The 24,950-nt window shown below is 52.2% G+C and overlaps 2 protein-coding genes across 3 annotated transcripts in view; one reads left to right on the top strand and one right to left on the bottom strand.

The window, feature by feature from the left end:
• Nucleotides 1-292: 292 nt before the first annotated feature.
• Nucleotides 293-17,628, bottom strand: COMT (catechol-O-methyltransferase). Its single transcript, XM_066365357.1, has 5 exons — nucleotides 17,484-17,628; nucleotides 6,128-6,413; nucleotides 5,121-5,314; nucleotides 4,646-4,777; nucleotides 293-1,108 (listed from the first exon to the last, which is right to left on the bottom strand). The coding sequence occupies exons 2-5, from the start codon at nucleotides 6,411-6,413 to the stop codon at nucleotides 908-910; spliced, it is 813 nt and encodes a 270-aa protein (XP_066221454.1). The 5' UTR covers nucleotides 17,484-17,628; the 3' UTR covers nucleotides 293-907.
• TXNRD2 (thioredoxin reductase 2) overlaps nucleotides 17,539-24,950 on the top strand; it is a 47,741-nt gene continuing 40,329 nt past the window's right edge. For both annotated transcript variants that reach the window (XM_066365355.1, XM_066365356.1), the window contains exons 1-3: nucleotides 17,539-17,669; nucleotides 21,706-21,771; nucleotides 24,626-24,682. In XM_066365355.1, coding sequence (XP_066221452.1) covers nucleotides 17,558-17,669; nucleotides 21,706-21,771; nucleotides 24,626-24,682 — 235 coding nt within the window. In that variant the 5' untranslated portion in view covers nucleotides 17,539-17,557. The remainder of the gene's footprint in view (nucleotides 17,670-21,705; nucleotides 21,772-24,625; nucleotides 24,683-24,950) is intronic.

The raw sequence follows: 24,950 nt of genomic DNA on the forward strand, positions 1-24,950 counted from the left end.
ACCGTAGCTGGCGCTGCTGCAGGGCTGAGTCCCCATTCCTCAACACCTTGATCAGAGATGGGTGTGAGGGGTGACCCACTGCCCTGTTCTGGTTTCCCAGGTGAGATAGCCTCCAGGTGGGGGCTTAGCCAGCCTGCAGCTGTCCCTGTGGGGCTGACCGGTGTCCCTGGAGGAGCGGTGCTGAGGCAGGGCGCATGGGCAACATTTGCCTCTAGCCAAGGGGACTGCTATGCCGTGTCAAAGTGGAGGGCAGCAGGGGAAAGGAGCAGCAGTGTTGAAAAGAAACACAAAGTTGACCTCTTATATCTAAATATTTATTTAGCTCTTTACTATTTTAATATATTTTAATCATATTTAACCATGGTATATAAGAATATTAATAACCAATTTTAGTGAAGTTGCATTTCATTCTTAAAAAGGAGATGGAAGAACTCCGAGGAACTGGGGAATGTGTTGTTGGTCATAGTGCCATTACTGAGGCTTTGCTGCCACCTGGTGACAGCAAAGCTCGAGGACAGACGGAGAGCAGAGCCCAAGTTTCCAGATGTTCCCAGCTCCCCCCTCCCATGTCCAAAGACCTGTCCCCTTAAGAAGCCCTACTGGAATGCTGGTGGGGCTGAGTAACACTCAGAGACACCACCCACCCTGACATGGTATTTATATATAGATACTTTCCAGACTTACTGCAGTGACTGCCTGGTGAGCAGGTTGCCTTGGGGTAGATGAGTGGCTGACAGCCTGGAACCCTGTACAGAGGGACCAGTGTGGGCTGGGCTTGGCCTTACAGGCCTCAAGTGTGCTGCACTGAGGACAGACCCCAGAACTGTAGAAGCAGGGTTTGACAACAGCTTATCTACCACATCCTTTATAACCAGGCTTGGTGAGTGACCCAGAGCAGGGTGGGCAGTCAAGCCCGGGCTGGGCTGCCCAGGCCCAGGTAGACAGCCTTCTCCAGGCCATCGACCACCTGTGAATACTCCAGGTAGGAGGAGAAGTGTGTGCACTCAAAGCGGCTGCTCCCACGCACATGTGCCAGAAACTCCGGTGCTCCTGGGACGATGACATTGTCAGCCAGCAACACTGTTCCCTTTCGTAACAGGCCACACTCCTGCAGGGAACAAGACAGTTGTAAGGGGTGAGAGTCAGGGGTGTCCAGCAAGCCCACTCAAAACCGTAAGGACAGGTACAGCTGGCTGGTGGAGGTTCTATATGCTGGCCTGACCCTGCAGCTACTGGGGTCGCAGGGACTCTGCAGCCCTCCATTTCCTCCCTGCAGTGACCACTGCAGAAAAGGGCTGTGCTGAGTACAGGCCCCATCTCTAGAATATCACTCTGAGGAAGGATCTTCTCTTCCTCCATTCACTCCTGCATCCTTGGCCCCTAGGACAGTGTGTGGTATACAATGGTGCTCACTAAATGCTAGCTAGATGAGTGGAGGCAATAATGGGGCAAGGATTCAGGTCACAGTTCTAAGGCCAGTGGGTCCTTCATCATCCAGTGCCAAGAAAATGTGGCTTCTCCAGGTGGGAAAACTGCCAGGTGCCCAGTGTGTGGCTCTTGGCGGTGGTCACTGGAGGTTGGAGGTACAGTCTGGCTTGACCAGGGTAACCCTGCAGTGCTGGGGAGCAGGGCAAGCATGCCCCTCAGAGATTCACTCTGGACATCCCCAAGCCCCAGCATGTGGCATGCCCCATTCCATCAGCAACTGGGCCCTGGGCAGTGGCTGGCATTCCTGGGCCTGGGCTCTGCAGAACGAAGGACAGCAGCTGGACACACATAGGTCCTCCAGCATTGCTTTTCTAAGCTTGGGGAGGAGCTGCTTAGATTGTATGAAACAACACAATAAGAAGCCTTAAGCAGAAATGTGTATCTTGGAAGAGAGGTAGACTAGGGCAAGGGTCACCCCACGTAGTCTGGTTTCCTGGATAGTCATAACAGGAAGAAAAAAACGTGGAAATAAATCCCAAACGTGGAAAACGTAGTCGAACAAGTGACCTCAGGAGTGTCCGAAATTGCCGGCCTGACCACATACGTGGGGCATCTCCAAGTGATGAAAATCATGGGGCGGTAGCTCTGCACCCCTCCAGGGTGGTGCCCTAGGAGAGTCTTACTGTGGTCTCAGCCCTCCTGGTAGTCGCTGCGGTTACCTCTAGCCTGTGGGCTGTGGGGGAAGCCAAGGGCCCTCCAGCCACAGCTTCAGAAAACAGCGAGACTGGGACAATCCATGAGACAGAATTTAAACAGAAAGTATCATTATGTATCATGGAGTGTTTTCTCTTAAAAAAAAAAGGAAAGGAAAAGAACTTTCTAGCAATGTTGCCTAAAAAGACTGAACAGAACGCAGCCCAGGAGGAGGTACCCCTGGCCCAGGTCCCAGAAGGGTGGCTCAGGTCTGGGACAGGAAGTGCACAAGATAAGCTGGGAGCAGGGGCTCCAGCCTCAAAGGGCCGTGCTGAAGGACTCAGGGCACCGCTGGTCACAGATGAGACTATCAGTAGATTGAAGACACCAGACACTAAAACCATCTATGTAGTCAACCAGGAAAGAAGGAATGAAAGGAAGGAAACTTCAGCCACTTTTAGAGGGTACTAGGGCCAGCCATCCTTGAGAAGCTGGTCATAAGGGGGAAGAGGGTGGCCCCTGCACTGCCTTTCCCCAGACACCACGTGCCTCCCAGAGAGAGGACACAGACCCCTCGGGAGACCTCTGGCCAGAAGCTCACAGAGTCTGAGCAAACCTGTTGTGCTAACTGCTTCAGGGAGGAAACGGCATTCAGAGGACCAGGGTACCAAGTGTGAGGTGATTTTAAACTTCGTCCACAGTTCATTGACCTTCAAGTGGTGGATGTGGGCTGGGTTTAGTGACTGGCCTCTAACAAAGAGTGTTAATAAGGTGTGGCTTCGGAGCCTAGGTCATACACCCAGCCCCTTGTTGCCAGTCACCATGCTGTGAGGACACTTCAAGCAGCCCTGTGGACATGCCCATGTGACAAGAGACTGAAGCCTCCTCAAAGTGGCCATCCAACTTTGAACTGCTACCTGCCCTTGCTGGCCCCTTTTACCCAATCAAAGGGAGGGGCAGCTGGCCCTGACCCAGCACAAGCCAGTGGCCTGCAGAGCCACAGGTGTGGGGTCGCAGAACACATGCTTAAAAAACACAGCCATTCCCATTCATAACTTCTCTTCTTTTGAGATAATTACCAGTCTTGAACAAGGAGCACTGAGAAAACTGTTAGTTTCCTACTTACTAAACAGCAACACTGCTGCTTTTCTGTAAATGCAGGCCCCTGTAATTATCATATACACCAAAGCTGCTCAGATCCTCCTGACTCGCTGTGACTGTGACACTCCCTGTGACTGTGATGCTCCCTGTGACTGTGACACTGGCAACTGGGTTGGCCACCTTGTTTCTGCCCTCAATACATGATTTCCATGTTCAACCCCGCTCTGCCTGGTGGACCTCCTCAGGCCCAGGCATGCTCCCCCCGACAGCTACCCCATGGGCCTCCTTGTCATCTCCCCATTGACTGCGTCTCTTGGCAGTCTTTGGTCTCTTGGCAGTCTTTGGTGACCAGTCTTTTGTCCCTGGATCCCCTCCCTTTACACTACCAGCGCTCACTGCCTCCCTGAAGGTCCAGACAGCTGCACCCGCCTCCTCACAGCCATCCCTCCGCACTCTCCACAGTGCTCAGGGATCTTTCCTGAAGACAGGTCTAACCTCATCCTCATTAGCTTAAAGAGCATGGTGCCCCCCACCCATGTGGCATTTGAGGCCCTCCACACACAGCCCTGGCCTACTGCCCCAAGTAGGCCCACTTCTGGAATATACCGTGTCCTTTCACACCCACCAGAACCACTGGGTTCGAGGTGCTGCCCAGCCCTCAGCCATGGCTCTGGTGGCCATACCTTCTGTGCTCACAGTCCCTCAGCGCTAGGCAGTGCCCAGCCTGTGGGGGAGCTGAGGTGGGTGAGCAAGGGACAGATAACGTGGGACAGCCCCAGGCTGGCCCTCCAGCAGGGAGGCTGGGGTGGAACAGAGCGTTCCAAGCCCTCCATGAGGGCCACGGAGCTGCTAAGTGTCCCCTTGACTGCCCAGGAGGGACAAGGCAGTGGTTATTGATATTAAGCTGCACTTACCAGCTTGTTACAGACCCCAAGCTCCACCCTCCTGACACAAGGCAGCCCCACTTGTCACCATTTGGTGCTGCGGGTGGCTGCCTGGGGGGTTGCACAACAAGAAGCCGCAGGAGGAAGAAGGGCAGGAGATGTGGATTTACCTAACGAGCACCAGCCATCTAGTTGGGAGAGCCAGCATGGCCGCCAGGCTGCTTCCCTTCTGCCTCTTCTGACCTGTGCCCCTTTGGCTCAGACCATCTGGTCAATGGGCTCACCCCACCCAGCCCCTCCCTCCAGTACAAGCTGCCCAGAACCCCTTTCCTCCCATCTCCATCCTGCCCCAGGGCCTCCTCCAGTCCTCTGTGCTCCCTGGCCTCAGACAGGCCGGCATCAGCCACCTGTGGCCCCCAGGGCCACCCTTGGCGGGGCTTAGCCAGAGCACCTGGCTCTTCAGAGAGATGGAGGCCCACCGACCAGGCAGCCTCTGTGCCAGCAGTCAGCCCACCCCAGCCGGGCAGCTGCGTGCTCACCTCCAGGAGGACTGTGTCCGGCAGGTATCGGTCCTTCCAGTGGTCGAGGAAGACCATGTCCAGCGTGTCCACATCGTATTTCTTCTTCAGCTGAGGGATGATGTCCTGGGAGGCCCCGACAATAACGGCTACCTGCAACAGTGCTCCCTCAGTGCCTGTGTCCAGGGGGGACAAGGAGACCACCCCACTTGGACACCCAGGTAAGAGTCCACCAACAGTCTCTGGGGTCCTGGGCAGACAAGTCTCCGCTTTGGCCCTCCCTCTGGGGGGATTTCCTGCTCTATGGCACGGGCAGCAAAAATACCCTCCCATAGCTGTTGGGGGTTCTGTGAAACCTGACCCAGAAGGCTCCGTGGGCCTGGCTACAGCAGGATAAATGTAGCCTTGAACCATGCAGGGCGGGCCCAGGGCCTCCCCCATCCACACCTGGCCCCTGCCAGTGTCCACATCTGTCACTGGGGGAGGTGTTGCAGACCTTGTCCTGCAGGCCTGCGAAGTCCAGCATCTGCTGGGTGATGGCGGCGTAGTCAGGATTGAGCTCGATGGTGAGCAGCCGGGCGCTGGGTAGCAGCAGGCGAGCCATCCGCACAGCTGAGTAGCCACAGTAAGCCCCCAGCTCCAGCAACACGGAGGGCTGCTGCTCCAGCAGCACTGTGTCCACGATCTGACCTTCAGGGGTGGGAGGAGGGGATGAGTGCAGGCAGGAGGAGGCCCACTCCCCGTCTGGGGTCCGTTCCTTCAGACTGAGCAGCACCCCTCCCACAGCCTGGCCCTCAGCCCTCCCCCAGGAGCACAGTCCCACTGGACACCCGCCAGTCTCCCATGGTCCCTTAGGCCTCTGCCTTTCCACACACCTCTCTTTCATGGTCCCTGGTTGACTCCTACTGGTCTTAACCTTAAGCTGCCCTCTGTGGAAGCCCCCACTCCTCCCTGCCCATGGGCCACACTCAGGGCCTGCCTGGCTCCCTTGAGCTGGACACCCTTAAAGGGCTCTGATGGGGTTAGACTTCAGGACATGCAGCACAGCATGTGCCTGTGTTCCATGCTGGTGTCCAAAGGTCAGGAGGCAGTGTGCGGAGGGGCTCAGTGCCTGGGCTAGGCAGAATCCGAGGAGACCTTTGTGCCCTTGTTCCTTGCAGGGCACTGAGCCCCCAGCTCTGAGGGATAAATGTGAGAACAGGGCCTGCATGGGGCCCCTGTTCTCCCCTCTAATTGTTGGTCTGTGGCAAGGAGGGGACCTTGAGCAATGCCTTCCTGGGCAGTTTATCAAATGTCCCTCCTTCCCCATGAGGACTGTGATGTAGTGTTAAGATCTCTGCACAGCATTTGTCCCTGGCTGACAGGTGATTCGGGCCCCAGGGCTCCAGATGAGCCCCCACGCCAACACCCAGGATCGGGGTGATAACAGTCCCCTCCATGGGCTGTGCTGCCTGGTTGGGGTCCCCACTCCCATCTTAACTGCCTGCTGGCCAGGCTGCCTACCTTTCTTGTCACCCACGTTCATGGCCCACTCCTTCTGTGAGCAGTAGGTGTCGATGGTCTCCAGCACGCTCTGTGGATCCCCAGCCACTGCGTGCTGCAGTACGTAACGCAGGATGCGCTGCTCCTTGCTGTCACCCATGAGCAGGTTGTGGATGGGCTGCAAAATGAACTCGTTCCAGCAGAGAAAGAGTATGCCACGGCGCCGCAAGAAGAGCACGAGGGCCAGCAGCGCCAGCAGCACTAGGCCCAGTGAGGCTGCCAACAGTAGAGGGAGGGCCTCTGGCATCTGAGACAGGGCAAAGGTTGGGTGGGGGAGAAGGGGAGAGAAGAGGGAAGGGAGTCAGGGGCAGCCAGCCAGCTTCAGTGCTTAGTGGCTGCCAGGCAGTCGTGAAGCCACTGATGGGGCTCAAATCACCCTGGGTTAGTGCAGACCTGCCCTCTTTCTCCTCAGTTTGGTGGTGCTACCATTGCCCTCTTGTGTAGATGGGGGTCCAAGGTTCTAGAGGTCAACTGAGTGCCCCAGGGGAACAGAGATCCAGCTCCCCTACAAAGAGCTTCGGGCTAGGGCCGAAACTTTAGGTGGACAGAGCAGGTGTGTGTCTGATAGTCCTGCCTGCGGGCCTGCTGTCCATAGCCCCTCTCTCTGGGCACTTTCCCAGACAGCCTGGGGCCAGCTGCTGCCCTGACTAAGGGCGGCACAGAGGAGATACCACTCTGTGCAGCCCATGTGGGCACCCACTCAAGATAGTCTGAGACTTGTATAGCCCTTTGAGTTTCCATATAAGGACATAGGTGGTCCCTAGACCAGGCAAAGGGAGCAGGTCTATCCCTTGACAAGGAAAGCCAGTCCTGCCACCTGCACCACAGTGTGGGAAGTGCCAGCTGTATCAGCTGCTACAGATGTAGCATTACCTCCTGCTGTCTTGTCACCCTTCAGGCAGGTAGCTCAGGACCCAGTCATGTCGAACTGGGCCAGGGTCCCCAGAGACAGGGCAAGGTTGAGACAGCACAGAGAAGAGTTCAGAATGTTCAGGGTGCATGGTCAGATTTCTAGCTAAAGACCTTAAAATGTTAAAGGACAAGTCCTTGCCGAATAGCTCAATTGGTTAGGGCATCATCCCGATACACAGTTAAGGCACATACAGAAACAGATGGATGTTTCTCTCTCTAAAATCAATAAACAAAATTATAAAAAATGTTAAAGGTGAAAGAAAGTGGAACATAGGAATCTTCCACCAGGGCCATGGTCACTCACAGGAAAGGCTCTCAGAATCCTGGCAACTCCTGAGGATCCTGCTCTCCAAGAAGCTCCCTCTTTGAAAGGCACACCTAGCAGAGCAGGCAGGCTGAGGGTCTCAGTGGAGAGCCCCCTCAAGGATAACTTACGGCTCTAAACTCCAATGCCCTGGAAGGTGAGAAGGAGGGGGCTTGGGAAACAAAGCAGAGAATGAATAGAAAGCTGAAACTCTGCCCAGGGGAGTGTGGACACCCAGACCTCTCGGTTCTCTTGAGCCATGTTGGCTATGTACACAAGGCTGAGTGGACACATGCTCAGCAGGTCCAAGTCTCCACCCCATGGGCCTCGTTCCACACCCCTGCTCCCAGCACCGCCCTGACCCTCAGCGCAGATTTCCCAGCCAGCGTCTGCCCTCTGTGTCCCTTCTCTGGGCCTCAGCAGCAAAGCAGACAGAACTTGGTATTCTTTCGTCTTGAAATAATCATCAACAGAAACTGTAATCTGAAAATGACCAGGGTATAGATATCTGGGCCCACCCCTGGAGGCCAGCCTTGCCCTTCACCTTTCCCTCCTCAGATGAAAGAGCATGGAGAGGCAGCGACAACTGGGGAGACGAGGGACACTCTCTCTGGTCCTTACTGGCACCGTCTGTGTCACAAGGGCACATGCACCCGTGCCGTATCCAAAGCAGGAGAAATGAATGAACCACTTTGCTCAAGTCCTGTTTCCCAGGAAAGCAATTATCAATTTGGAAGTGACATATAAGACCAAGGGCTAGTTACAAAAAGAACATACCAATCAATGGGGAAAAGATGAGTTAAGAGAAAAATAGACCAAGGCAGCAAATATGAAGCTTATAGAAAAAGGCCAGAAGCCCTGAACTAAGAGCAGGTCTTGGTGCCAGAGTGGGGTGGACCCTGGGCCCCACCAGCCTAAGATAGACTATGAATCAGGCATCTTTCTGCGGACACCTCCCCCCCACACAGGGCAGGAAGCACCATGCAGGTGAGAGGATCACACAGGGAGAGGACATGGTGGACAAGGGCAGAGTGGCTTTCTTCTAGGACACAGATGACAGGAAACAATGGTGGGAAGCCTGTTCCACCTGAATGTCCAGAACTTTCCACTGTGCTCCTGTCTGGGTGATTAGTATTTCCTAACCACACATCTGTGTTGCTTTATTTTTTGTTACTATTATTACTAGTAGTGTGTTTGGGTGGTGAGACACTAGGCCATTTTGTTTTATTCTCTGTATTTAAAATAATCTACTAAATGTTAGAAATAAGTATCTAAATTAAGAAGGAAAATTCTGCTTAAATAGTAAACTACCTGGTGGACTCTGGGGTTGTGAACTATACATTTCAATACCCACAATACTTGAATTGTGTGAGAATCAGGCTTTTAAATCTCTGTCTCGGCCTGACCTGTGGTGGCGCAGTGGATAAAGCGTCGACCTAGAAATGCTGAGGTTGCCGGTTTGAAACCCTGGGCTTGCCTGGTCAAGGCACATATGGGAGTTGATGCTTCCTGCTCCTCCCCCCTTCTCTCTCTCTCTCTCTCTCTCTCTCTCCTTTCTAAAATGAATAAACAAAACAAAAAAAAATCTCTGTCTCTGGGTCCGTCTGATCATAACTTTGCAGAAGGGCGCAGGGAGTGGCCCCACCTGTGGGACAGCCTGCAGTTGCTCCTTTCCTGTTAGGAGGGGGTGGCACGCCTGCCAGGCAGGGCAAGCTCCAAACAGGACAGAAGCGGCCACACTATGAGAGGATTGTTATGCCTCCCTGTCAGCTGTCATGCCCACCTCCCACTGGCCCTCCCAGGGCCCTCTTGGGCCAGGGGCACAGGGCTCAGGGAGACACTCAAGGTACTACCCCCACCCCATGCAGTGCCTAGGGGACTGGGCTTCGTGCCTACCTCACCTGGTTCTCCAGCAACCCCAGTGGAGAGTTCTGGCATTCTCCTGTAAGGTGAAAGAGTGAGGCCCAGAGAGTGGGACTGGTTGCCCCTGGCCACCAGCTGAGTACTGGTCACTGGCCACACTGCCTCCCCATGGACACCTACCCTTTTAACACCAAAACCTCACTGGACATCCCTGACTTTAGGGCTACCCTGTTCCCAAACACTGCCCAGCTGTCCTGAGAGAGGCCACCTCCACCCAGCCATGGAGGAGAACATGTCCAGGTCTGCCCAGAGCTTTGTAGACAAAAGCTGAGCGAGTGAGTAAGTGGAGGGTGGGGGTGCCAGAAACTCAAATCATGAGTCATGCCATTAAAAAAAAATGAAAAAAATCAACAGATACCACAGAGGAAGCCACTCAGAGCTTGTGGATGTTCTGACCATGAGTCCTTTGTGGGGAAATAAAACACGGGTAGCTCCCTTTGTTCTGGGTCCTGGGACCTGAGAGACTGCTGCTCTGCAGTTGGAAGAGCCCCAGGGCCAGGTCGCTCAGTGTTTGCAGGAGACAGCCTCAGTCAGACTCCCACACTGTCCTGCTTTGGCTCCGAGCCCCAGGGGGTGCTGAAGACTCTTGGTTACCTTACAGAGAGACAAATGGAAAGGGCGATCCTGAGGCTTGGCTTCAGAGCCACCACAGGGGGCTGGTTACAGGACAACAAAGGCAACTCGACCACTGGGCAAGAGATGAGAGCATGGAAGCTGAGGGGCACTCTCCCATCCTCTCTGCTTTGGTATATGTTCAAAACATGCCATAACGAAAGGCTGTACGTGGACTGCCAAGCATACTTGTCAAATGTGGTTTCTTGTCCACAGAGAAGGGAGGAGGCGTGTCTCCTGTCCCAAAGGGCTCTTGGTGTCAGGGCAGGGGCTGTCCTGGAGGAAGCTGCTCAAGGAAGTCTAGGTTTGGCTGAGGCCTTTATGAGGCCTCCACAGCTGACATATGTAGAATCATGAGAGTGTGAGAGAAACTGAGACACAAATAAATGGACAGACATCCCATGGTCATGGGCTAGAAGATTAGACATTGTTAAGTTGTCCATAATACCCAGAGTGATCTACAGATTCAATGCAGTGCCTATCAAAAGTCTAACAGCATTTTCTGCAGAAATTTAAAAAAAAATTCAACCTGAAAGTCACGTGAAATCTCAAGGGACCTAAAATGGCCAAAACAATTTTGAAAAAAGAAGAAAGTTGGAGGATACACTTCTCAACTTCAAAACTAACAATAAAGCTACGGTAATTAAGACAGTGTACTCCTAGCAAAAGATTGACATAAAAACCAATGGAACAGAATTGAGAGGCCAGAAATACATCTTCATGTTTATGATCAAATGATTTTTTTTTAACCAAGATGCTGGGACCACTCAATGGAAAAGAACAGTCTATTCAACAAACGGTTCTGGGACGACTAATATATGCTACTGCGTGGATGAACCTTGAAGACATTATGCTATGAAATAAGCCAGACATAAAAGGATAAATGCACTTATATGAAATATCTAGAGTAGGCAAATCCACGGAGACAGAAAGTAGAATAGGGGTCACAGGGGCTGGAGGGAGGTAGGATTACTGCTGAATGGGCACAGAGTTCCTGTTTGGGATGATGAAAAAGTTCTGGAAATAGTGGCAATGGTTACACAACAACGCCACTGAATTGTACACTTAGAAGTGTTAAAATGGTATAAGTTATGCGTATCTTACTACAGTAAAAAGAAAACAGTGAAAAACAAACAATACAAGCAGCCCTGCTTCTGGCATGCCCTGTTCCAAAAAGGGAAGGGAACATGCCATTCCCCATAAGGAAGCAGGATCTAGAAGAACAGCCCAGCTCCCCACTCCCTGGGGGACCCAGGCACTCAGGAAAGCCTGTGTGCAGGCCTGCCGCCTGCCTACTGCTCCCAACTTCAGCAGGGCCTGTGGAGGAACCTAGAGACAGACACATGCCTCCCAGAGTGCACACTCATCTCGCTTGTTGGAGGCAGCGGAAAGGGGCTTCTTGTCACAGCAGAATCTGCCCACCCTACACGCTTCCTTTCAATGTGCCCAGGATGCATGCATCCAGCGTACATCTGCTTGCTGGCACACAGACATGGGCAAGGGCCGGACTCTCTTTCCCTAAACCACAAAAACACATACTCCCCTAAATTGCCTTTAAATAAACCCATTCTTTAGTATTCTTCCTGCCACATCAAAGCCATAACCTCCATCATCTCTGATCACCATTAATCTACTTTGAGACCCAAAGGGAGCAATCAAGACAGGTGGCAGCTGGGCCAGGCCCCTGGCCAGCCTCAGTTAGAGGCGGGCAGCAGGTAGTGAGGTCACTGACATCCACAGCCATCAACTCCTGGATCTTTAGCTCCCTTGTGACAAAAATACTTTGCCACATCCAGCTTGACACACAATAAACTTCACCAAGGCCCTGCCCCCCCAACATCTGCAAGTGAAGGGCTCCCCTCTTCCTGCAGGTCTGCCCTTTACCCATAGGCTCCTGAAGTTGGGGGCGTGGTCCTGTGAGCTTGGTAGCCCGTTTATCACTTTTGTCAGCTAGTCAGTATTAGTTTTCACATTTACCACATCCTAGATGACACTCATTTTTCCTTAAAGGAAATGAAAACATTTTTCATAAATATATTATAAGTAAGCATCAGTAGATGTTACTGAGACTCTTAAAAATTCTTTTAAAAAAATGAACAAACTATATCACCTGATTCCTAGGCTCATTTAAAAAAACTCATACAAGATCACTAGAAATGCCTTTGCCCCTTTTGCAAAGATGCTACATGCTGACACCTCCTCAGTGTCTGCCCAGCTAGTTCAGGAAGCCTGGGGGAGGGGCAGGGTGGCACTTGTGCCAGTGACTGCAAATGTGACAGAAGAAAGGTCCTGCCTCAGAATACAAGGAACATTCTGGGGCAAGAGTGAGCCGAATGGCCAGGATCTTCGTGGTGGGGAACCGAAGGGCGGGGTGGGTCGGCCAGGACATGCCTGCCAGGGTGAGCGTCCAGGGAGGGATGGTTGGCCATCTGTCTGAAAGAGCCCCTCACGGCACCAGACACAAGACCACAAAACCCCCAGTTGTTATCTCGTTCCCCACCTACCATCTATGTGCTGTAAATGTTAATTATTTAGTATCTTGTAACTACCAACGTAAAAGAAGTATGTCTCTCTGATTTACTTTTTATCCAATCCAAGAGAGGCCCCCCTTTCCTGTTTGCTTTCTCCAGCCTCCTTAATATATCACCAATGGATTTCATATAACACTCCTTAAGTCTCTTCCTTTTAGTCTAACGTATAAAGTAAGCTGTAAAACTGCCATTCTCCAGAGCATTTTCTCAATCCGTTGAGATTTTGTTTCCCAGCAATTGTTAGTTTGGCTCAAATAAACTCATAAAAATTTTCTACAGGTTTGGACATTTCTCATGGCAAACACTTATATAAATAAATCAGGCCAAATTTAATAAGACCAGAATTATTATTATTATTTGTGACAGAGACAGAGAGAGAGAGAGAGACAGATAGGGACAGACAGACAGGAAGGGAGAGAGATGAGAAGTTATCAATTCTTCATAGCGTTCATTGACTGCTTTTCTCATATGTGCCTTGACCTGGGGCATGGGGAGGGCTCCAGCAGAGTGAGTGACCCCTTGCTCAAGCCAGTGACCTTGGGTTCAAGCCAGTAACCTTGGGTTCAAGCCAGCAACCTTTGGGCTCAAGCCAGTGACCATGGGGGGTCATGTCCATGATCCCACGCTCAAGCCAGAGATCCCACGCTCAAGCTGGTGAGCCAGCGCTCAAGCCGGTGACTTCAGGGTTTCAAACTTGGGTCCTCTGTGTCCCAGTCTGACGCTCTATCCACTGTGCCACCGCCTGGTCAGGCACCAGAATTATTTTAAACAAGAATAACTACTTTGGCCTGACCAGGCGGTGGCACAGTGGATAGAGCGTCCGACTGGGATGTGGAGGACCCAGGTTCGAGACCCCGAGGTTGCCAGCTTGAGCGCAGGCTCATCTGGTTTGAGCAAGGCTCACCAGCTTGAACCCAAGGTCACTGTCTCGAGCAAGGGGTCACTCGGTCTGCTGTAGCCCCCTGGTCAAGGCACATATGAGAAATCAATCAATGAACAACTAAGGAGCCGCAACGAAGAATTGATGTTTCTCATCTCTCTCCCTTCCTGTCTGTCTGTCCCTATCTGTCCCTCTCTGACTCTCTCTGTCTCTGCCACAGAAGAAAATAATAATAACAATAATTACTTTGGCCCTGGCCAGTTGGCTCAGTGGTAGAGTGTTGGCCCAGCGTGTGGAAGTCCCAGGGTCAATTCCCAGTCAGGGCACACAGGAGAAACGCCCATCTGCTTCTCCACCCTTCCCACTCTCCTTCCTCTCTGTCTCTCTCTTTCCCTACCACAGCCAAGGCTCCATTGGAGCAAAGTTGGCCCGGGCGCTGAGGATGGCTCCATGGCCTCTGCCTCAGGCGCTAGAATGGCTCGATTGCAGTGGGAGTCTGTCTGCCCCTGCCCCCCGCTTCTCACTTCAGAAAAACACACACACAAAAAAAGAATAATTACTTTGCTTATCTTAGATCAAAAAGAGAAGTGACTGTAGAGGAAATTTTCTCAGTGGAGAAAAATAACACACTCTTGTGGGTTATCAGATTCTAGTCCTGTTCACTGTCTTTGAGGTTTTATGAATTGGATGGGATCCTGCCATCTTACACATATTGTCAGCCCTTACCAAATCATTTCTAGTTTCTTTCAATATCTGGCTCCAACTCTCCAAACTGCTGTTTCCACTTTATTCCCTCCTTCCTGACTTAGTATCACTGAGAATTAAAACTTGACTTCCCAGACCTTTGCTAGGTCTCAGGTTGTGTGGTAGCTGCTCCTTTCTCTCCAGGATCTGAAAGAGCCACACATGCTGAAGCCAGACAACTCAATATAAACTTCAAAGAACTCATCACCACACAAATCATGTATGGGCAACCTCTGCCTGAAGCTACTGGTGCATGAGCCATTCAAAAAGTCCACAGGAACTCCTGCATCTTCATGCTCTGTTTCAGAAAATAATCTTGACTGTGACACTGGTGTCTATGCCATCACCATAAACATTCACACTATAGACTGGGAATCTACCAGATTGCGACCACCATTGCTACTCTCCCAACCAGAGACCCTTAGAGCTCAAGTTTAAACTCTTCTCAATTGTCTGCCTTCAGGACCCAAAAACTGGGTTTACCCAGTCAGCTCCAACCATTAACCTTTGCTTTTTTTTCTGTTTCTATAAAAATGTGCCTTTACTGCCTGACCTGTGGTGGCGGAGTGGATAACGCGTCGACCTGGAAATGCTGAGGTCGCCAGTTCGAAACCCTGGGCTTGCCTGGTCAAGGCACATATGGGAGTTGATGCTTCCAGCTCCTCCCCCCTTCTCTCTCTCTGTCTCTCTCTCTCCCTATCTTTCTCCTCTCTAAAAATGAAAACAAACAAACAAAAAAAATGTGCCTTTACTAAATGTCTGATAGCTTACACCACCCAGCAAATATCCTTTATTACCAAATCCAAACGATGGTTCAGCTGGTCCTTAATGAACAAAAAGTGATCAAACAGAAAATGGACTTTTAAATTCCTTCCTTCAGCCTGACCAGGCGGTGGCGCAGTGGATAGAGTGTCGGACTGGAATGCAGAGGACCCAGGTTCGAGACCCCGAGGTTGCCAGCTTGAGTGCGGGCTCATCTGGTTTGAGCAAAAAGCCCACCAGCTTGAACCCAAGGTCGCTGGCTCCAGCAAGGGGTTACTCGGTCTGCTGAAGGCCCGTGGTCAAGGCACATATGAGAAAGCAATCAATGAGCAACTAAGGTGTCACAATATGCAATGAAGAACTGATGATTGATGCTTCTCATCTCTCTCCGCTCCTGTCTGTCTGTCCCTGTCTATCCCTCTCTCTGACTCACTCTCTGTCTCTGTAAAAAATAAATAAATAAAATTAAATTATTTCCTTCAATGACAGCAGGACCTGACAAGGACTCTCTCTTTTTTGTTGTTGTTGTTGTTATTAATTTTTTTTTTTAGAGAGAGAAACATCAATTTGTTGTTCCAGTTATTTATGCATTCCTTGGTTGATTCTTGTATCGAACTCACAACCTTAGCATTTCAGGACACTTGTCTAACCAACTGAGCTGCTGGGTCAAGGACTCTCTTCTTGACCAAACCCTATCTGGCTCCTCTGTGCCATGTTTTCAACTAGTCCTCAACTTTGGCCTATAAGGACTTGAACAAACACTAAAAGTTTCTAACAGCTCAAGGCTGCATCCACCCATAGGATGAACCCCGCCCCCTCTTAAGGGACGTGCTTGTTCTAGCCAACAACTAAGGACTAATCTCCTCTCCCAGTCTCTGTGGGTGGGGAGGAACCTCACTTCCACAAGTGCCAGTTAGCAAACCCAGGTGGGTGTCACATGGACTTCCCCCCCCATTCTGCTTCTTGTCATTTTTCACTTCCCTGACTCTCTCAAACTTCTGCCCTGTGGCGTTTCCCTCTACCAACTTCTCCCTTTTTTTTTTTTTTTTTTTTTTTTGTATTTTTCTGAAGCTGGAAACGGGGAGAGACAGTCAGACAGACTCCCGCATGCGCCCAACCAGGATCCACCCGGCACGATGCTCTGCCCACCAGGGGGCAATGCTCTGCCCCTCCGGGGCGTCGCCCTGCCGCGACCAGAGCCACTCTAGCGCCCGGGGCAGAGGCGAAGGAGCCATCCCCAGTGCCCAGGCCATCTTTGCTCCAATGGAGCCTCGGCTGCTGGAGGGGAAGAGAGAGACAGAGAGGAAGGGGGTGCGGTGGGGGTGGAGAAGCAAATGGGCGCTTCTCCTGTGTGCCCTGGCCGGGAATCGAACCCGGGTCCCCCCGCACGCCAGGCCGACGCTCTACCGCTGAGCCAACCGGCCAGGGCCAACTTCTCCCTTTTAAAACACCCATCTGCACCTGGGCAAATCAAGCTTTCTCCCCTATTCTCAGTAGTGACTGAAGACAATCTTTCCCCACAGCTTTACCTAGTGTCTGCCTATGTTTAGCTATGACAAGCAGAGGCGGATTAAGGTTGGTTGAGACCTAGGGTACAGAAGAAAATATTGGGCCCCTTAAAAAAAAAAAGAGAGAGAGGGAAAATAAAAAGACATGTTAACCATATTTTTAAATAAATAAAAAATATTATGTACTATTAATGTTTAAAATTGCACATATGAAACCAAACTTGGTGTCATTAGAAAAAAGTGTAAAGTTGGGGTTTTGCAGGGCCCTTCAGAAGTCCGGGTCCAGGGCCCGTGCCCTGGTGTGCCTGCCATTAAATCCACCTCTGTCATTGACAAGGCTCTCCTCACAGGACCTGCAGTGTCCCTCAGAGCCCCTGTAGCAGTTGGGAGTCCACAGGCACTCAGGGAAGCTGTCTCAAGCAAAGGACACAAAAGTCCCTGGCTGGAAAAACTAAAAAGTTAGCAGGTCAGACCTGGGGTGACTTCCCCTTTCTCTATGTTCTCACGGGGGCCTGGGGGTGAGGGGAGTGTAATGAGGCCACACCACCCAGACCGGGTCCTGAGGGGTCTTGGATTACTGTCATGACTCCCTGGTGGGGCAGCCATTCCCCTGAAAGAGGTAACCTGTTTATGACATCACTGTGCCCCTCTGGGCCTGGGCCCCACAATTCTCCCATTGCCAAGGTTCTGATCCCCGCTCAAAAACCAAGTGTGACCCCTCATGGTGATTCGGGACCTGACTTGGCAATCTGGTCACCAGGCCAAAGCCCTCCGCCAGAGACTGGCGCTGACCCTAGGAGTCTGGATCCCCACAGCAAGTGGGACACCCCACCCGTCTGGACCCCATCCCCAAGTTGGATCTTGCCACACTCGCACAGAGTTGCTACTCCCTCAGTCAAATCCGGCTCCCTTCCCCCCAACTCCTGCCCAGAGACCCCCACCCAAGGTCGGATCCCTTCATCCGGGTCCGAATTCCCCCCACCCCCCAACCAAATCCCTAACTCCAGGTCCAGAGACGCCTGCTCAAGGTCGGAATCCCCATCCCCGGGTCAGATCTCCCACGCCAGGTCGGACTGGGTCGGACCCGAGCAGCAGGTCGTATCTCTCCCGGTCGGTTCCCGCAGCCCGCGCGCGCACTCACCTCGTCCCGCGGACACCCCGCGCCGGCGCAGGCAGCGCGGCGGGCAGCCCGGCCGCCGAGGCCCCGCGGCGGCGATGGCGGCGATGGCGGCACGAGCGGCGGCGCTGCGTGGACTCCGCGGTCGCTTCCGGTGGCGGACCCGGGCCGTAGCGGGCGGGGTGCGGGGCGCGGCGCGGGACGCAACAGGTAGGGTGGGGCTCAGCCGGGTGTACCACGTGGTGATGTCCCCGCTGCAGCAGCGTCAGCTGGGACACGAGTCCTCCAGCTCCCAGTCAACCTCAAACCCTTTTCCAGATGCAGAAACAGCTGGATGATCTTGCCAGAGGTCCTGCTGGGTAGTTACCTGTGCCACGCCCCCACTTCTAGCCCAATATTAATATAGCCCTGAGGATGAGGTTGACTCACCTCCTGAAGTTACCGGGGCCATCCCCTGCATACCCCATTGGCCACACTTTGCCACCTCCTCCCCAAGGCCCTACTGGCCTCGCGTAGCAAGTGCACATGCAGGGAATCAATGAGGGGGCGCCAGGGAACCTGTGGACCCAAAGCACCCACTGCCTGCCACTGCTCTACAGGCGCCCTGGGGAATGGGAGGGGATGTGGCTCATCCTTTTGGAGCCAACTAAGAGACACTGACCGAACCAGGACAGTAATCACATAATCGTGAGTCCTGGAGTGCCATCAGGGTTCAGAGCAGGGGCTGGTCACTCAGGAAGGTTACAGTGAGTGTTGAAGGGTCTGATCACGGAGGGGGAGGGCAGCTCCTTCACGGAGATGGTAGCTGTGGGAAGGAGAGTGGTTGCACACTTGGCCAGCACTGGACTGGAGAACAAGGGCTGACTGCGTGTGTAAGTGGGCAAACTAGGTCCTGTTTTGGCCTTGAGGAACCCAGGGGAGTCAAGGAAAAGATCTGTAAACAGGAGCTACTGTTAGGTCAGTGAAGAGGAATTACGCACAAGGCCAAATGGATAAAAACAAGGTTTATTGCTACATCTGGGGGCAGAGGGGCTAAGGTAAAAAAGTGCATCAGCAACTAGTGCTGGTTAGAGAGCTACTTTTATAGGGGCAAGGATGGGAAAGCAGTTGCTGCTACAGAAGGAAGATAAGGCAGACATTCCTTAGAGGTGGCTGTGTTCGTTACTTGCAGTTAGGACAAGATATCTGTCTTGGACAACTTACCTAGTTTCCCAGAGCACTCTGTCCTTGGTGACTTCGTATACCTGCCAGGATTCAGCTGCCGGTCCTCTTCCCTTGGGAGGTGGGGAGAAAGCTCAGCCCTTTCAGCTATCTCTGTGGTCACAAGCCCAGGGTCCTTCAGGCTGAGGGTAACCCCAGAGCCTTGGGGCAGACACTGTAGTTCCCAGTTGAGCAGGAGGTGGTGCCCCAAGAATTCTGTCCCCAGGGCTACAGTGATGAGCAGATAGGATCAACGCCCGACAAAGATCCTGGTTGGACTTTGAGCCTCCTCCTGCATTTCATCCCCGTTGCTTTTCTGAGAGCAGAAAGATGCCTGCCCTGTCCCAGGCTTGAGGGGAGGCTGATGCAGCCCCTGAACAGGAGCCAGCATGACAGTGCTGCTAGTATCACCTGTCCCCTAACACTTGCTGCCAGGCTTTCCTCAAGGTGGCTCCCCAAGGGGGCTGACACACTCATGGCCACTTGCCCTCCCAGAGCAGCATGCTACTCACTCAGCCTTGCCACACTTGCTGGGCTCCTGTGCCAGGCACTGTGTTCAGAAAGGAGCAGAAAATTAAAGGACAGTAGGTTGAGAACACAAAGACTAGACAGACCTTTCTGGGCCAACCCTGCCTCCCGTGCCTGGCTGAGGTGGGGAGGGCGAGGCTGTGAGGCACCCCAGGGCATGGAGTGCACAGATGCCTCCAGGTGGCCCTGCAGAGTAGCCCCTAACCCACCCAGCCTGGCCCTTCAACGTTCTTCCTCCCCAGCAGGCTACCTAAGCCCTCCCATGAATTTAAAGGCAGATATACCATTCCTGCAGAAAGCTCCACTGCTGGCCTCTTCCAAGTCGTTATCAGACGCAGGGGCTCTTGCACAGTGAATGAGGAGAGCAAAAGATAAGCCCACAATCCATGTGGCTAGCTGTTCTCCCTGCTCTCTTCCTGGTAGCTGGCCGGTGGTGTAGGGGGGCACGAGGCTGGGCTTAGTGGCAGGACTCAGCGGGGACCCTGCTGTGGTGGCAGGAAGGACGGGCACCTGCAATGGAAGGTAAGAATGCCTGGGCAAAGGCTCCTCCTTTTGTACCCACGGGTAGCTGGAGAGATTCGGCCCTGCCCAGCAAGCTTGTATTCCTCATCTAGTGGTAGCTTTTCTCCAATAGCAGTTGGTCCTCAGTTCTCTGGACTGATATTAAGCTATCAGAATAACTGACAGCAGTTTAAGGCCTCTTTGGTGTCTTTGAGTTGGATTTGGAATTAAGTCCACTTTGGACTGGCTGCTTGAAATGACCTGTGGCTCCATTAGATCCATAAGTACCTGTACACATATCTCAGGTGCCCAAATGACCCCTGCTGCGTGGTGGGCACAGTTTAGTATCCCCATGGGGCAGGCTGCCTGCAGGACATGGACCAAGTACGTGGACACAGTTCTGGGTGGCCGCTCCCAGGCTTCCTCAGCTGCAACCCAGGGCCTCATCTAGGCTCAAGCTCCTGTGTCCCTGTAGGAGCACAGGCCCTGGACCCTGGCCTGTGGGACATCTATGAGCCAAGATCCCTAAGAGGCATGAGACTCTGTTTTCCCCACAACCAGGAAGGTTGGAGTGGCTGCAAAAACAGCCACACTCGGCCCTGGCTGGTTGGCTCAGTAGTAGAGCATTGGCCTGGCATGCAGGAGTCCCGGGTTCGATTCCTGGCCAGGGCACACAGGAGAAGTGCCCATCTGCTTCTCCACCCCTCCCCCTCTCCTTCCTCTCTGTCTCTCTCTTCCTCTCCCGCAGCCAAGGCTCCATTGGAGCAAAGTTGGCCCGGGCGCTGAGGATGGCTCTATGGCCTCTGCCTCAGGCACTAGAATGGCTCTGGTTGCAACAGAGCAATGCCCCAGATGGACAGAGCATCGCCCCCTGGTGGGCATGCTGGGTGGATCCTGGTCGGGCACATGCGGGAGTCTGTCTGACTGCCTCCCTGTTTCCAACTTCAGAAAAATACAAAAAAAAAAAAAAAAAAACAACAACCCAGCCACACTCTTCTCATTGACAGGTCCAGGCTCTGATGCCCATGTGGGCTGGGCTCACTGGCCTTAGATAGCAGACCCAGGACTCCAGACTTTGCCTGGGAGCCTCAGCCAACTCTAGACACCCTGGAAATAGTCTGTGCCCTCCCCTCCCTCTCCATGTCCTGATAATTTTCTATTATTTCTTCCTTCCTCCACAGGAAGCAGGCCTATGCCTGCCCTGGGTGTCCCTCACTTGGGCTCTGGGTCAGAGCTCTCACAGACTGGCCATACCTAAGGACACAACTGACCTCACCTACCTCCTCTACCCCCTTCCTCTGTGTCTTCTTGACTGTCTCTTGACTGCCTTCAATGTCAGTAGTTTGCAGAAGAGACACAGATGATGCCTTCTGCAGGGCAGCAAAGGTGCAAGCAGCCCTCTGTGCCAGGTGTGGGCATGGGGATGCAAGCTGCCTCTGAGGTGATACCACAGTGAGCCCCAAAGGCATTTCAAGGAGGAACTCCAGGCCCTCCAGCTGTCACTATTGCTCAGAGCAGGGTCCCTCCAGAGCCCAACATGCACCGGGTATTCTGAGAGGCCTGGCTGTGCCGCCCAACGCACACCAGCTCTTTATTCTCCTTCACTTGTAATGAGGTAACCCTCACAACAGAAAGACAGGTGGATGCAAGGAAAACATTTACATCCTGTCTGGCTCAGAATGTTGAGTGACTTTGGAGTTCAGAAGCATTCCTTCCAGTTAAATTTCCTTCTTGAATGGTGGTGGTGGGAGATACAAAGGTGATTGCACATCCCTCCTCTCTCCCCTGGCATGGCGTAGTCTTGAGACTTGCACAGGCGTTATAAGTCCAGTCACTGCTTTCTGCTTGATGTGTATGTATTACCACCCAACCATTGTACGATGGGGTCTTCTATTCAATAAAACAGACCCTGTGCCACTTAATTATACAGGTTTAAAATTGTATGTCACCTTGTGGAATCAGCATCCCCTGACTTGTCCTTCCCTTCCTTCTTACCTGTCCCCCCTTACCCTGACAGGACGGCAGGACTACAATCTCCTGGTGATTGGTGGGGGATCTGGCGGGCTGGCCTGTGCCAAGGAAGGTATGTGTCCTGTGTCCCGCTGGTGTCTCCAAGCTTTCAGCGTCCCTTGGAATGTGCAGTGTTGTTCTCCAGGGCTGGGTGGGGGTGTGCCCTGAGAGGCCATGAGCGAAATGCATTGTTTCGGTAGCTGGGCTCCAGGGCCCTATCACCCTGCCAGGATCACCCCAGCAGTCTTGTCACTGTGCCCTGCTCTCCATGGTACCCAGTTGTCTATGCAGCACACAGCAGCAAGGTTGGAACCCCAAGTCTGAGCCTGCCCTCCTCGGCACCAGCCCCAGGACTCACAGGATCTTCCCCCACCTGTGGAATATGTCTCGCACCCACTATACCCTGCCAGCACTGTCTTTTTATGATAGCCCATTCTAAGTAGGTTTCAAATGTATCTCTGGGAGGTTGACTTGTATCCTTCATGTGTGTATTAGCCATTTGTATATCCATGGAGAAATAATCTATTCAGAACCTTTGCCCTTTTAAAAATTGGGTTGTCTTTTAATTATTGAGTTATAAGAGTTTTTTTTAACATATATTTGGGATACTAAAACTTGTCAGATACATGATTTGCAAATACTTTCTCCCATTCTGTGGATTATCTTTTTTCTTTTTACTTTATTTTTATTTATTTATTTTTTTTTGACAGAGACAGAGAGGGATAGAGAAAGGGACAGACAAGGACAGACAAACAGGAAGGGAGAAAGATGAGAAGCATCAATTCTTCACTTTTTCACCTTAGCTGTTCATTGATTGCTTTCTCAATCAATCAATTGCTTTCTCAATCAATTGCTGTAGGGAGCTACAGCAAAACGAGTGACCCCTTGCTCAAGCCAGTGACCTTTGGGCTCAAGCCAGTGACCATGGGGTTATATCTATGATCCCACACTCAAGCCAGCAACCTCACGCTCAAGCTGGTGAGCCTGTGCTCAAACTGGATGAGCCTGTGCTCAAGCCGGCAACCTTAGGGTTTCGAACCTGGATCCTCTGTGTCCCAGTCCGACATTCTATCCACAGTGCCACCACCTGGTCAGGCTCTTTGTGCACTTTTAAGAGTTTTTATTTATTGGTTTTTAGAGAGAGAAACATTGATTTGTTATTTCACTTATTTATGCATTCATTGGATGATTCTTGTATGTGCCCTAGCTGGGGATCGAACCTGCAACCTCGACTTATTGGGATGGTGCTCTAACCAATGGAGCTACTCAGCCAGGGCTGCCCCTTAACTTTCTGAACATATGGAATACAGTTATAGTACCTGTTTTACTGTTCTCCTTTAAGTTTGACATCTGTGTCAGCTCTTGGCTACTTTTCGCCAACTGATTATTTTCTCTTTAAGGCTTTAGATACTTGATGGAAGAAGTATTTTACTGCTTCTTTGCATGACTGTTAACTTTTGTTTGAATCCCAAATACTTTGAACTTAACCTTATTGGGCTCTAGGTATTTTTGTATTCCTAGAAATATTTTTGAGCATATTTTACAGGTAAGAGACAGTTTTTCTTTTTGGGTCCTCCACTAAAGATTATTGGGCAGGTGTGGAGCTGTGCACAGTTTAGGGCTTATTATTCTCAGCTACTGAGGCATGACCTTCCTTCATGCTTACCCAACACCCCAGGAATTATGTGTTTTCTCCAGGCTGATCCTTCTGGATGGTTCTTTCCTGGCCTTGGGTAGTTTCTTCACACACATGCACTGATCAGATGTCCAGGTTTCTCTGCAGCTCTCTCGTCCAGGAACTCTGGCCGCCTTGGTCTCCCCAGACTGTCAGCCCCTGTCCTCAGCGGGGGCCCCTGCTGGCCTCTGGCGGGCCCTGTCCCGTATGCATCCCAGAGACTCTCCAGTCATGGGCTCACCTTGTTCCTGTCATGTCTCTCAGATATCGCTGTCCTTTGTTTTCTGATGTCCAGTGTCTTGAAACCCATTATTTCATGTATTTTGTCTGGATTTATGGTTGTTTCAAGTGGGAGGGTCCATCTGATCTCTGTTGCTCCATCATGATCAGACATAGGAGTTGGCCATTGGCACATGTGATGTGTCTTCTTGGCTGGAGCTCTTAAATCTAGCACTGGAATGCCGCCATTAATTAATATATATAGTCTTCTAATACTTTGTTCTAACAGACAGCCATGAATTAAGCAGGTTCCATAGTGTTTGGAACACTCTTGGACTCATGAGTTTAAGTCAGGTGTGCCCTCTGAGGCGGTCAGGTCCACAGCCTGACTGAAGTGGTGCCAAGGGGAAGCCCTGTGGTTAGTTCTGGCTAGCCATTGTCAGGGTTAGCCTCAGAACCTGGGACTTGTGGCCCGGAGGAACCTGCTGACAGCCAGGGGTAAGGCCAGGAGGCTCCAGACAGGGTTGCGGTTTGAAGGCTGGGTCTTGTTCCTGCTCTAGGGGCTGGCTGGCCCTGGCCCTGCCTTTTCACTTCTCCTGAGTTTTGGTGACCTCACTCTGAGAACAAGGCAGCAAAGGCCCATGTTGGGGGCCCCAACAAGGGTAGACATGGGTGGAGGCCCCATATGGTGTCTGGTGGGAAGAAGAGGAGGTAGCAAGCCCACTGAGAGGACCTGGTGAGTCTGGGGCCTCTTCTGGGGAGTGGGTTCTTCTTTGATGCCTCCTAGCTGCTTGAGTTTGGCACTGTGCTGTGTGTCTAGACCTGGAACCAGGTGGGAGAGGCGAGGGACAGCTGGGCCCTGAAGATGGTTCCCACCTGTGGGCAGCAGACAGGGGACTCGGATGCAGAGCTAGTGGGCACCACGGGCCCTGGTCCTTTCCCACCCTCTTTTAGATCACATAGGTCCCCAGTGTCCCAGCCCCAAAGCAGCTCACTGGTTTTACCCACCTGCCATCTCCTCTCGTCTTTCCAGCCGCTCAGCTGGGAAAGAAGGTGGCCGTGCTAGACTACGTGGAGCCTTCTCCCCGAGGTAGGCAGCCCCAACTAGAGCCAAGAACCTGGGGCAGGGGTGGGGGAGGGCAGTGCATGGTACGGAGGGCAGCTGAGCCCAGAGCCAGTCACCCCCTGCTCTCCAGAATCATTGTGGCATGTCCTATTTCTCCCCTAAGCTGCCAGTACTTTAAAGTTCCTAGTTCTTATTTAAAAATGACTGTGAACACGATCATACAGAGCACATTTGTAGGGCACAATCACCTGGACTATGTTTGAGTTACAAACCACAACTTAAGGGCATTCTA

The sequence above is a fragment of the Saccopteryx leptura genome, chromosome 2 (genome assembly GCF_036850995.1).
Source record: "Saccopteryx leptura isolate mSacLep1 chromosome 2, mSacLep1_pri_phased_curated, whole genome shotgun sequence".
Lineage (NCBI taxonomy): Eukaryota > Metazoa > Chordata > Mammalia > Chiroptera > Emballonuridae > Saccopteryx > Saccopteryx leptura.